This window comes from Asparagus officinalis, chromosome 6 (genome assembly GCF_001876935.1).
Source record: "Asparagus officinalis chromosome 6, Aspof.V1, whole genome shotgun sequence".
NCBI lineage: Eukaryota > Viridiplantae > Streptophyta > Magnoliopsida > Asparagales > Asparagaceae > Asparagus > Asparagus officinalis.
Window position 1 is genome coordinate 3,366,434 of NC_033799.1, and position 14,514 is coordinate 3,380,947.

Below are 14,514 nucleotides of genomic sequence, written 5' to 3' on the forward strand. Positions count from 1 at the left end.
CCTTTATTTGGCTGTAGAGATTTTTGCACATGATGCCTTGAAGAAAAAAGTTTTTTCCATTTTAATTTCAGGGAAATAGGGGTATAAACTGTGCAAATATGGGCTGAATAGTAGCTCACCACACTATTGTCTTTTTCTTCTGCTGATGGTATTTCAAACAGTAGTGTTGGGAATCAGCCCAGTAAGAACTAAAGCCCAAACTCAACGACTATTGGATCCGACCCGAAAGCTTGCTTCCAGAGAGAGCACCTGCAGAGGGGGAGAGACTCGCTTTCACAAAAAGAAGGTAACTTTTCTAACTTTTCTCTTCTCAAAGCAAATTCCCATTAATTTCAAGTTCTTCTTTTTATTGCTATGATATGATGATATTTTGGATCCCTTCCCTTCTCTTTTTTCTTGAGATTTTTAATGGGTTTTACCTAGGAGTCAATTTGAGACATGGGTCAAGCTGAATATTAGGAAAGTTGCCAATTTTTTTCCATAATTTTTTGCCCTTTTCCTAAAGTTACTCCTATTTCCACAGTCCATCTACTTTGGGTTGTGCTTGTATCGATTCACATTCCATTTGCTTATTGGTCTAAATCTATGTCTTCAATCAATTTCAAGATTAAATCAGTTGGTTAGTTATTAATTTTCAGGTTATATATTGCTTCTAAGAACTATAATCAAAATTTTAAGTTTGTCTGGTGAATTTGCTTCTAAACAATTTGATTATATGCGAGAACAATGCTATCTTTATCTTTCGAGCTATTACGATGAACAATTTTTGTCCTTGTTGCGCAAATTTTTTTTTTTCTATCATGTGTTGAAATCACAGATCACCATTGCTGAAATGAAAATGGAGTGTTATCAACATTGGAGTCACTAAACCTCTTTGTAAGTATATCCTTGATTTATTATGCATGTAGCACAGTACCTAATTTAGTACTAAACTATATTCATAACTCTTTAATTTCTCACTTATTTTGTTACATGTTTCTTGCAGTGCAATCTTATTCTCATTTAGTCGATCTTTTAAAGAAAACAACTAGCATATGAGATAACTATCGGAAGAAATGGGTGAAGGCGGAGAAAATGGGAGAGCAAAGAAAACAGTGTTTGTGACGGTTGGAACCACATCTTTTGATGCTCTTGTTAAAGCAGTAGACTCCGACAAAGTAAAAGAAGAGTTATTTCGAAAAGGCTACACCGATCTTGTGATTCAAATGGGTCGGGGATCTTATTTTCCCTCGAAGGTTTCAGTTTTTCCTCCTCTGCAAACTCTTATGATGTATTTCAAATTCAAAACTAGACTAGTATTAGAAAGAAAAAGTTCATTGTTGTATACATACTATATTTATATGGGTAATTTGCAGATGGACCCCCTATGGTAGCACCGAATCGCAGATATACCCCCTTTAGTAACACCCAATTGCGGAGAGAGCCCTCGTACTATTTGCAGATAGATCCTCACAATGATTTTTTTAAGAGTTAAGGAAAATAGAATTTGGGTGTTCTGTCCTCACCAATAGTACCACATGGGGTCTATCCTCCTCTACAAAACTTTTTGGACTCTTTTAAGAGTCAAAAGAAATTAACTTAGAGGGTCTATCTACACAATAAAGAACAACAAGGCGTCTATCCATAATTGGGTGACCCGACAGGGGTCCATCAGCAATTGGGTGATGCTACAGGGGATCCATCAGTAAGTAACTATATTTATATTATGGTGTCAATTTGTATCTTGGGCAAACACTATAGTTACTATTGGTTAGCTTCACATATGCTCAGAGAAGACATGCTTTATTGTTCATGTAATGCTTGAATATTTTCAGTTTCCTAGTCTTCACATGTCCGATGAGCATTTATCTTCAATCATACCTTATAAGAAAAAATTGTTCCCATGATTATGTTAATAGCCAAGCATAGGTCAGCCTCTGCAGTCTTGGCCTCTTATATTAATATTAATTGTTAAAGAAAGCAGATGCAACTTAGCATCGTTTATATAATCATCTTTTTTCTTTCTTACCATAGAGGGTGCATATAAGTCCCTGGCATAAATCATTGAACTCTTTTTGTAAGTTGTCCTCTTTGTGATAGTGAAAACAGATTGCTGTTTCTCATAAACTCATACTATAGATTTCAGGAGATGATGGATCTCTTTCTGTAGATCACTTCACTTGCTGTTTCTCATAAACTCATACTATAGATTTCAGGAGATGATGGATCTCTTTCTGTAGATCACTTCACTTTCTCACCAAGTATTGCTGACTACATGGATTTCAGGAGATGATGGATCTCTTTCTGTAGATCACTTCACTTTCTCACCAAGTATTGCTGACTACATGGAGTCTGCTTCTTTAATCATCAGTCATGCAGGTAATATTGTGTGCCAGAACTTCTTATACTCATTGCTTTTTACAAACAAGCAGTGCTTCTTATTGGTAATTGTCTCAATAAATTTTTGAGATAATTTTCGAGAACTAGCACATATATTCCTCTTTATATGTTATTATGGTCTTCTTCTACTATCAGTTCTCTGTTATAAATCAGTGAAATCTCATATGCATTTTACCTCAAACATGGCGCTGAAAAACTATGATCTAGAGACAAGTTTTTAATTGTCAAAATAAAAATATTTGTACCTTACCTTTTCCTAGTAAAAACTATGATCTAGAGACAAGTTTTTAATTGTCAAAATAAAAATATTTGTACCTTACCTTTTCCTAGTATTATAAGAAAGTAACCATTCTAGTATAAAAGATAAACAATTCACTCTTCAAATTTGTTTATGGCTTTACAAGTGGTTTGAAACCGTAACATGTCCCTTGAAAGTTTGAAATTTTAGTCAGTAAAAACAAAATCGCATGAGAGGTCAAAAGTCAAATTTCTAAGAGCTACTGGCAGTGTTTTATGAAACCTCATCTGCAGCTTTTCTTCAGTCAAGTATGTGCTTGAAGCCGTGAAATCCTGAGTAATTGTGTGTTTACTTCTGAAATGAACTAATACTTGCTCATCAAACCTCTTGATCATAATCTAGCCTCATGACTATATTAGTGCCATGATGTCTATAAGATACGAGCACCATTACAAAGGGGCAATAGCATGACTATACATTGTGAGGCCAGGACATTGAAGATAAATCTGATTGAGTATCTAACTGATTTAGTGAATTGAATGATCTTAAACCTCAGATCTCAGAGGATCACAAAGCCCATTAAAATTGCCATTCATTCTTCAATTTCAGTATGTGAGAGTAAATATATTCATAATTTTGGTGGCTGGATAAATACACAGAAGAAGTGATGTCATGTTCAAATTTAGTGGGTGAAAAGCTAACTCAAGATAGCAAATTATGTAAAAGTAGTGGGGAAAAATGATTATGAATGGTGAGAGGAAGGGTCTTCCATTTTGTTTTCTTGGGTTGGTTACTTGCGTGTATGTGTTGCGTGCAAACAAATTGAACATGACACTTACGGTATCCATATCATTTTCTAATCATAAATAACAATACAAGTATATCTACTAAAAGCAAATCCAATCATATCTGCCAATATTGACCATGGATATGGAAATGGATATGAATACGTATTAGATATGAGATAAATGTGTAAAGATCTAGAAATATATAGGTCATATGACATAAAAATTGTCTAGATGCAACAGATACTGCTACTTTTTTGCATCTTGCATGATTACTTAATAATTATTATTTCTCGGAAATCTTCCCTAAATCACGATTTTCTCTAAATATTTTACCACTTTTGTAGCTTCTTCAAAGAAATAAACAATACCACATAAACTATTCTAATATGCAGGTTCAGGGAGCATATTTGAAAGCCTACGGTTGAGTAAACCCCTCATCGTAGTTGTCAACGAGGACTTGATGGATAACCATCAGAGCGAACTAGCTGAAGAATTGTAAACCCCTCATCGTAGTTGTCAACGAGGACTTGATGGATAACCATCAGAGCGAACTAGCTGAAGAATTGGCAGAGAGAAAGCATTTATTTTGACGAGGACTTGATGGATAACCATCAGAGCGAACTAGCTGAAGAATTGGCAGAGAGAAAGCATTTATTTTGAGCTCGTCCTCAAACCCTTCATCAAACCATTGAAACCATGGATTTGGAGTCTATTCTTCCTTATCCACCAGGGGATGCGATGCCTGTTGTTAAGCTTATCAATGAGTTCCTCGGCTTTCCATCTGAATGATTCTTACTCGGACATATAAATATTTTCTGTTTACATGTTTTGATGGACATTGATCAATACTTGTTTTATTTATTTAAAGATGGTGTTTATTCTGTTGTATTGTTGCTGAATAATTTCCTTTTGTCCTTTACCCCTTTTGTCTTTGTTTTTATGGATGTATTGTTTTATGTTGGAGCTATGGGTGCACTCACTGCCATCTCATTAATGAAAGGGGATGGGTTTGTGTGAAGTGTGAAGGACATTATCTAAACAAGTATGTGTTGTGCATGCGCATATTTGTGTATATTTGGGTAAATTGCAGATAACCCTCCTTATCTATATTTTCACTTGCACTTGTCACTTGTCAACCATTTTAGTAGCACTTAATACTCATGGGGAGTTATGTGCAATGTTATCCTTCTAGTTCTCGTGTGAATCCATAGGGCTAAAATAGTTGAGGGGTAATAAGCGCAGATGAAGGTATATATGAGGGTTTATCTGCAATTTGTCCTATATATGAAGAAATGATGAATTTGAAGAGAGTTTAACTTGTCAAAAAATTTAATACGGAAGCTGCGTAATTTGCTCAATCAGGAAATATACAGGAGCCTTGTTTCACAGGGTTCCTTCAAATAGTAATTTGGGATGCATCCCAGTGCGGGAATTTGTATCAATATTTTACCCTTTTAAAATACAATTCAAAGACGAAAATAAATCAACCATTTTCCTCACTGTGCATTGCAACATAAGCATTAAAGGACGACAAAGGATTAGTGAAATAATCATTTTAGAATAGCAAAATACAAAAACTTTTTCCGCTACATTTACTTATACCTGAACAACATTAGCGAAAGCTGATGAGTGCTAAGCACGAACTTTTCTCACCCTCTTATTTCATGTAACTAGTGTGCACCCCTTGTAAAGCACAACTCCCTATTTTTTAAGTATTGTGTTTTAAACTGACCTCCCTCTAAGTTTTAATACATTTAATTTGATTATTGTATACTTAACATTAGAAATCATATCTACTCTTCTATACTTAAAGGAGGATCCAAGTTTTAATACATTTGATTTAGAAATCATATTTACTCCTTTATACTTAGAGTATGATCTAAGTTTTAATATATTTGATTTGATTTATTGTTTATCATACAATAAAATACTGTAGTATAAACACTAACTTTAAAAATACAATGCCAGATTTGAGTTATTGTTCACGGTACAGTAAGCATTGCTGCTAGGGGTCGATTTAATGTTCACGATACAATAATACTATAGTTGGGGCGTCGTTCACCGTATAGTATTTACTGTTACTACTACGGTCGATTTACTATTCGCACTACTGTAGTTACTCTAGCATTTAATGTAGCATGAATAGTGATTTTTTGCATCCTCCTATAAATATGGAAGAGTAGATTCCTAAAGTTTACCTTTTAAGAATTAGACAAAGATTATGTTGTTTTGGTCTAATAATAGTTTTTATTTCTTGATCATTTACAAATTCTAAATACGGTGCCTTTATTGTTCAACACTCATGTGACACATGTATTTATTTTACAGATGTGTATTTAATTATTTCCAAAAAAATATATTAGTTGTATTTTGAATTTTGCACTTATTGTTTATGAGGACCAACAGTAATCGAATGGATAATACCAATAAATAACACTTGCCAACGAGATTCAATTAGGGGTGTTTGTTTCAAATCCTATAATTGTAGGATATGAATTTTACAATGGGATTTGATCTTGCAATAAATACCAATAAATAATACTTGCCAACGAGATTCAATTTGGGCTTGCAAAAACTCCATTTCTAAACATGATCTAAGTTACTTTTAACCATGAGTGTTTTATGTAATTAATTATTTTAATTATCGATCTTTTCCTTTAATGAATCTTCAATTTTATTTGGTAAGCCAAATTCCGTTATGGTATATCAATTCTCGTCATTCTTAATTATATTAATTGAAATGTCCCTTTACATTCTCAATATTATATTTTCCGGCCTTATTAAAAACACCTTATATTGCATATATTTTGCGCACATCCCTTTGAGTGGTGTACCACAAATTAATTGGTCAAAGAGAAAACATATGGTTTTAATTGAACAAATTTTTTAAACAGACCCATTCCAACTTTTTATTTTCAAAACCGACTCTTTTTTTTTTTATTTACCAAAACCGACCCGATTTTGTGATTAGCAGACTAATCACCTTCCTAAATAGTCGGGGTTGGCAACCCCGACTATTTAGGACATTAATTTTTAGGGTTTAATGCTTCTAATTAGGGTTTAACACCGTCCTAAATAGTCGGGGTTGCCAACCCCGACTATTTAGGAAGGTGATTAATCTGCTAATCATAAAATCGGGTCGGTTTTGGTAAATAAAAAAAAAAGAGTCGGTTTTGAAAATTAAAAATTGAAATGGGTCTGTTTAAAAAATTTGTTCGGTTTTAATTCCATATGTTACACACGTACCTATTATTATTATATAAATATTTGGCTTTGGATGTATTAGCTATATATTGGACAAATTTTCAAAACCAACCTATTTACAAATTTAATCGCAGAAAACAACCTATTACAGATTTAATTGCAAAAACCGACCTGGTTTCAGCCCTGGAGCTGAAACCAGGTCGGTTTTCAATTAAATCTGAAGTGGGTTGTTTTCTGAGATTAAATTTGTAAATAGGTTGGTTTTGAAAATTTGTCCGCTATATATTCTACGATAATAACTTATTAGTCATATCCTTTTAAAATACTTATGGCCTGTTTGGATGGAGGGTAGAGAGGGGGAAGGGAAGGGAAGGGAAGGGAAATTTCATTTTAACCTTGTTTGGGAGTTTCATTTTGGAGGGTAGAGGAGGGGAATGGAGGGGAAATTTGGCCCAAATTCTTACACCCCAAATTGGGGTGTAATTAGGGCTGGATTGGTAGGTATACCAATTACATTTTCCTAGTACCAAGTACCAACCAATATATAATTGGTAGGAAAAATTCACCATTTCTACCAACCAATAACGTTGGTATACCAACTACTTGGTACGGTTGGTACTCGGTTGGTACGGTTGGTATTGGGTTTCTACCAAGTATGTCTTTTGCTAGTCAGTCTGTAGAAGCTCTAAGATCTTTCATACATATATGAGCTTATACCAAGTTTCTTACAATTATATTTTCATGTTGCTGTCTTTCGATTCACTGCTTCAACGAGTTCGCTCCTCGCCTTTTCTAGCGCATCCAACAGCTTTTCTGGTTTCCTGCCACCGGCCTGAGCAAAGTTCGGCCTGACACCACCTCCACCACCACAAATTTTTGCTATACCTCCTATAAATTTCCCTGCTTGAAGTCCCATTTTAATAACTTCAGGGCTAAATGCAGCAACCAAGCTCACTTTTCCATCACCAGAAGCAAGACTTATTAACATTGACCTGAAGAATATCATTTCCTCAAAGGATAAATATCTTTCTCAAGCTCCAATGTCTTTCTTTATTAACATAATTCCTACATATATATATGTTAATATAACTTAAAATGATGGTAACACTCCAATGTTTTTCTCAAGCTCCAATATCTTTCTCAACCTCCCATGTCATTAACTCAATTCCTACAGCTATCAGTTGATATAACTTAATATGACAGTAACACTATAGTCAAAATGATTTTACAACAATAACAATCTTTAACAGTTTAAGAAGTCTGGGCAGAACTTAGAGATAAATAAATTCAAAGTACTTGTTCTCTCTTTCTCTGTACAAAACTTCAGAGGAAGTTGCAGACAGGTCTAGTTTCAGTTAAGAGAATTAGTGACAAGCCAACAGCTTAACTTACGTCCAAACTAGTGCAAACAAGGGCCAAAGTCCAAACTAATAACAAATAACAACACAAATCCAAACTCCAAAACTAATAACAAATCTTCCCTAAATCTATGGTTGAGATTTAAGGATATATATATAATTTATATATTAAATAATTTAATATAATATAAGTTGGTAGGTATGGTATACCATGGTAGAGGAAAATGTGTACCACCTACCGTACCATATTTTGAAGCTGGTACGGTATACTGTACCATGTACCATGTACCAATTTGATGGTATACCAACGTATTTGGTACGGTTGGTACATGAATTGGTTGGAATGGAATTGTATACCATTGCCAGCCCTAGGTGTAATGGAGGGGAAGGGAAGGAAGGGGAAAATTTCCCCTTCCTTCCCCTTCCTTCCCTTCCCTAAGTAAACTCCCAAACACACCATTAGATTTCCAAGTATAAAATTCTCTAGAAATAATTCAGAGATCTTAAATTGTGAACCTTTTTCTTCAAATTATTTAGGGGTTTCTTCTCCTTTTGAGCGTTCATTTGGGTTTTCTTGGTTAAAGTTGCATTCTTGGGCTTCGTCTAGACATGGGTTTTTCTCCAATCAGTCATCTGGGTTCTCCTCTAGCTCAATCTGAGAGATTCTGATGAAGATTTGAGCTTTAACCGGAAATGGGTATTTCTCCAAATCCACTGATTTTTTTTCTAGTGTCACTAGTAATTGGACTTTGACCCAGAAGAGTAAGAGTCAAATTTCTTTTGGTAATCCCATTGGGCACTGAAGTTAGTCTCAATGTAGCCCAAAACTTTTGAAAAGAATTGAAAGTTGACACCTTTTCACGTCTGTTGATAGCTTCTCAAATCAATGTCAATGCCCAATTATTAATGATGCATACAGGCTTCACTGTGTTTTTCTGCTCTTTTCTTCTTTATTTGCAAAATGAGTAGAGTTCAACTTCACTCGAGTTGTCTTCAATGTGGGCAGTTGATAGCTAATAGCTTAACACCTACACCTTTGAACTGGGTTTCTTGGAATTAGGATATAAAGATCTTGAAATTTCTTCTGTAGTTGACATTCCTGCGCTCTGATAGTTTTAGTTGTTTATCTTTGATGCAGTCTAGAGCTTAATCTAAAAATGTTATCCAATCAGTTTGAGTTCGAGGATGTGGATTCATAATGTTTCATAGATTTTAGTCGTTTCTTCTGTTTTAGATGCAGGTTTGAGATCTGTCTAAAAATGTGGCCTTTCCACTTCATGATTTAAGCCGTGATTAATTTTGAGTTTTGAGCTGCTTCTGGAAATGGGTTTTCTTCAGATTCATCGGTTGTATTAATATTTCATCTGAACTCTGGGAATCTAGGCGTAAATTTGTGATATTACGAGATATCTCAAAGCTTCGCTCATGTATTTTCTGAAGTTCACAGCAACTCTTATTCTGATATTGTGCTTGAGTGGTATTCGCAATTGTGAAAAGCCTGAAGTTGTTAACATCGGTGCTGTTTTAACTTATGACTCGATCATCGGCACAGTTGCAAAGGCAGCGATTGAAGCTGCTGTTGCTGATGTCAATGCAGATAAAAACATTCTTGTAGGCACTCGGCTAAACTTGATCATGGAGAATTCTGATTGCAATGCCTTTCTTGGATCGATTGGAGGTAGTCTTAACAACTGCCCTATCTATCTATCTATCTATCTATCGCAATTTTACTGTATTGGAGACATTTTTTTTTCTTGGTCAAATTCTGCTTCCAATATTAGATTAATACCATAGAGATAATTGTGAACATTGTGACATATTTACAGTGGTAACTCTTGTTGGTCATTTAATTCGCTCTGGTGCATTTTCCATCAAACAGAAAGAGAAAATGCTTTGACTATAGATATCTTAATGAAATGTGTTATATAGTATTGGATAACTCATTTTAAAACTAAATTCTTATCTATTTCAACATCAGAGTTTGATAGTTATCTAATACTTATGGATGGGCATGAAATTGTGTATACATTTATTTGAGTGAAGGATGTGCAGCTTGATTAATCAGTTTGTGGTTTTATAAAATGTTCTGTAGATCTTGATAAACTCGAGATTTGACATTCTTATTAACAAACCATCTTGTAAATGTTGCAACTTGTTTTCATCATGATTTTGGTAATTGCTTAGTATGCCAATGAAGTACATAAATTGTCACCTGTTGGTCCAATTATCAAACAAACTTGCATGCACTTGAGCACCAGTAGTCCCAAAGTGATGTTTAATCATTTAAGAAACTTCTCCTTATGGAATAAATATATCAGCTTTAATCATCTAAGAAACTTCTGATAATTCCAGGAAATTAATGTCATGTTTATTTGTTGTTGTTCTTCTTCTTCTATTTATTTTTATTTTGTGATTGCTTTAAGATGTGGAATCTCTTAGCTGTAACTAAGAGAGGTTTTTTCCTTTTTGTTTTTTCTTTGGAGACAAATAAACAATAAAAAAGTATTCTTCTAATAACAAATTGTTCTACAGCTTTGAAGGTTCTCGAGAGGGATGTGGTTACAATTATTGGTCCACAATCTTCAACAGTTGCTCGTATAGTTTCACAAATTTCTAGTGGACTGCAAATCCCTCTTGTGTCATTCGCGGCCACTGATCCCACACTCTCCTCCCTTCAATATCCCTTCTTCATTCGCATGACACAAAGTGATTCCTACCAGATGGCAGCAATGGCAGATTTAATTAATTACTATAGTTGGAGACAGGTCATTGCAATTTATGTCGATGATGACTATGGGAGAAATGGGATATCTTTTCTTGATGATGAGCTTGCTAAGAAAAAATCCAATCTATACAAATTTGCGCTGCCAGTTCGAGCTACTCGGAGCTACGTAATGGATGTGCTAAGGAAATCACAAGTAATTGGACCACGAGTTTATGTTGTACATGCTAACCCCGATTCTGGCCTTGAGATATTTTCTGTAGCTCGAGAGCTTCATATGATCACTGATGGCTATGTTTGGCTGGCAACAGATTGGCTATGTACTGTTGTCGGTAGTTCTAATTCATTTATTAACGAATCATTGAGTTACCTTCAAGGAGCAGTAGGCTTTTGTCAACATGTCGCACAGTCGAGCCAAACCAGTGCTTTTTTGTCTAAATGGAAGGGATTACGGGAAAGAGGAGTGGTAACTTCTAAGCTTAATGCTTATGGGTTTTATGCATATGATACAGTTTGGGCTACCGCCTATGCCATCGAGAATTTCCTCAGTGAGTCTGGAAATGTAACCTTCAGTTCTAATGATAAGCTAGTCGATATGAAAGGAAAGATGCGGTTGGACAAGCTGAAAACTTTTGATGATGGAAATCTATTACTCCAGAAATTATTACTTTTAGATGTTACTGGCTTAATTGGTCGAATCCAATTCGATGCTGATCACAATCTCAAAAGTGGCATATATCAAATAATTAACATTGATGGTCCCATGATGCAGTCGGTGGGTTTCTGGACTAACAATTCTGATATGTCAGTTTATTTACCAAAATCTGTATATGGAAATGAAAAGAGAAGTTTAAGAGGTATCCAACTATCACAAAATATTACCTGGCCTGGTGGGCATACAAAGACACCCCGTGGTTGGGTTGCTGCAACTAAAGAAAGGCCACTCAGAATTGTAGTCCCGTATCGGGTTAGCTTTGAAAAATTTGTAACAGCACTAAATGATAATCACACGGTAAGGGGATATTGCATTGATGTATTTGAAGCGGCAATTAGATCAATTCCTTATGATGTTCCACACCAGTTTATACCTTTTGGAGATGGCCGTTCCAACCCAAATTATTCGGAACTTGTAGATATGGTTGCTGACGGGGTAATTATTTGTTAAAACAAGTCTTTTCTAGTTTCAACTTTCAAGTATAAAAATCATTTTTTCGTATTGGTCCCTTAAAATATTTCATGTTTCGAAAATTGTCCCGCAAATCTTTGAAATTGCTATTAGGCCCTCCAATTCTCATGTTGTTTGAAATTATCCCTCAAATCCTTGAAATTGCAGTTAAGTCCCCCAATTCTCGTTAGTTGTTTGAAATTATTCCCTCTAACTGATACTTCTACTCGTGATTGGAGGGACTCATTTCAAAATAACTTAAGAATGGGGGGACCTGATAGCAGTGCTTTAAATGAGATTTGCCTGGTTTCACTCAATCTCCTTTTTGGATCTCTCGCCTCTGGCAACATAGAATCTCATCTACTTGACCTTGCCTTTCGCTTCTAAAACAGTGTCTAATAGCAATTTCAACAATGATTTGAGGGTCTAATATCAAACAAAACTTAAGAATTGGGAGACCTAATAGCAATTTACATGGCTTGAGGGACTAACTTAAAAATATGAAAGATATAAGGGACTGATATAGGAAAAAACCTTAAATCTATGTTATGAACTTCTACTAGTCTTTGTATGAAAATATTTTAGGTCGTTGATGCTGCCGTTGGGGATATTGCAATTGTGACAGATAGGAGTAAGCTTGTTGATTTTACTCAGCCTTATATCTCTACTGGCCTTGTGATAGTGGTACCAGTGGAAAGTGCCAAGTCAAGCGCTTGGGTTTTCCTCAGGCCGTTTTCAGCGTGTATGTGGGGTGTGATTGGGGCATTTTTCTTCTTGATTGGGATTGTTATTTGGGTACTTGAACATCGAGTGAACAGTGACTTTCGAGGTACCCCGAAGCGGCAGTGCATGACTATATTCTTGTAAGAGTTCTCCATTTGCAAAAAAATCTATTGTTGGCTTGATCATTTTCTGTGGTCACAAAAATATACTCTATTTAGTTATTCTTACACTTTTAAGTTCATATTTGGGTGATGCTACTAGAGCTCGCTTTAAATATTTAGAAGAGATTTGACCTTTGGATAATGAATTTCTTTAAGATTTGTGTAGATTCATCGGTGCTCTGTTAACTCCTTTTCTTGCAAGTGCATGGTATGAGTAGCGGAGCAGTCATATAAGGACTGTGGACTTGATACAAATATAATGCAATAGGGATGCTTCAAAAGTACTACTTAAATAAGAAGGAACACTACAATAGGATGCATCAATAGTAAAATTAATATTATATACATTTTGCAAGAAAATATAAATGTTACATATAGATTTAAGTTGTTACTCAGCAGCTGAAAAACACATCAAGTATGTTAATTCTCATTCGAAAAGTTAAAATTCGAATCTTAATAGTAGTCAAAGCCGCACACATACTAATTCTGAATGAAGAAAGTGAACAAGTAAAATAAACAAACATCTTGCAATGAATAAAAGCGTGTAGGAAATTTGTAGCATGGACACTTACTGACACTGATACTGCTTGGACACTTGGAAAGTTGTCCGGTATTTAAGTAAGTTCTCAAGTACGTAATATATATATTTTTATTTAGAATAGTAGTTTGATACTTCTTGGACATATGATCTACATATCACATTCTTCCTTTCTAACATTACATGTTTGAGATATTTAATTACTTTCATTTCCATATTAAAAATTATATTCTAGTTATAGCCCATCAAAATATTTATAGAGCAAACTATGATAAAATTCAGATATGTTTCATTCAAGTGATCTATGTTTAGCTACTTTATAAACTGTTGAAAGGTCAAGGCCTATTCCTTTCCTATATGGTATGTTAAAATGTTTGCATAATGTATTCATTATATATTATTCTATTGTTAGAATTTTATTTATAAACTTTGATGCTTAAACATGTCAATCTATGTGTGCACTCTTTTAATAACACATGTATATTCTTTTTATTGTCATCTTACATATTTGCCTTTGTTGTGTATCTCTCTGAGTTAGTCCCAGGTGATTAATCTCGTTTGATATTATTATTACTTTTCTGTTTTATTATGTTTTACCATCTGACAATATGCAAACCCTTTTTTCTCAGGTTTAGTTTTTCAACACTTTTCCAGTCACAGCGTAAGTGAACGTGTAACAAAGGCTTTCTTAGTTTGTGTCACAATCTTTTTTCTCCCCTACGGAAACTCATTTGTGTAAATATACCATTCTTTTTTATGTTTTTTCAGAAGAAGATACTTTGAGCACGCTTGGGCGTTTTGTAATGATGGTATGGCTTTTTCTATTGATGGTGATAACATCAAGCTACACAGCAAGCTTGACATCATTTCTTACTGTCCAACAACTATCTTCCCCAATAAATGGGATAGATAGCTTGATAGCAAATAATGAACCAATTGGTTATCAAGATGGATCTTTTGCTCGGAGCTATATGATAAATAGTCTTAACATTCATCCCAAAAGGCTTGTTCCCCTTGACTCTTCAGAAGCTTATGCTAAAGTACTTCAGCTTGGGCCTAAAAATGGAGGTGTGTCTGCTATTGTAGAAGAGCTTCCTTATGTTGAGTTATTTCTTGAAAACAAGAGTGGATTTGGCATTGTTGGGCAGCCATTCACCCGAAGAGGGTGGGGATTTGTAAGTAGCATTTCTGATTTCTCTATCGCATTCACTTTATCATTAGAACCCTCAAACTATAAC

At 34.8% G+C, this 14,514-nt stretch overlaps 1 protein-coding gene and 1 pseudogene across 2 annotated transcripts in view; both read left to right on the forward strand.

The window, feature by feature from the left end:
- LOC109844948 lies at positions 293–4,368 on the forward strand (annotated as a pseudogene).
- LOC109844362 (glutamate receptor 3.7-like) overlaps positions 8,410–14,514 on the forward strand; it is a 7,678-nt gene continuing 1,573 nt past the window's right edge. Inside the window, exons 1-6 of one of the 2 annotated variants that reach the window (XM_020413362.1) lie at positions 8,410–8,664; positions 9,202–9,645; positions 10,500–11,839; positions 12,440–12,717; positions 13,906–13,937; positions 14,045–14,451. In XM_020413362.1, coding sequence (XP_020268951.1) covers positions 9,393–9,645; positions 10,500–11,839; positions 12,440–12,717; positions 13,906–13,937; positions 14,045–14,451 — 2,310 coding nt within the window. In that variant the 5' untranslated portion in view covers positions 8,410–8,664; positions 9,202–9,392. The remainder of the gene's footprint in view (positions 8,665–9,201; positions 9,646–10,499; positions 11,840–12,439; positions 12,718–13,905; positions 13,938–14,044; positions 14,452–14,514) is intronic. The other variant, XM_020413363.1, reaches the window with a different exon arrangement.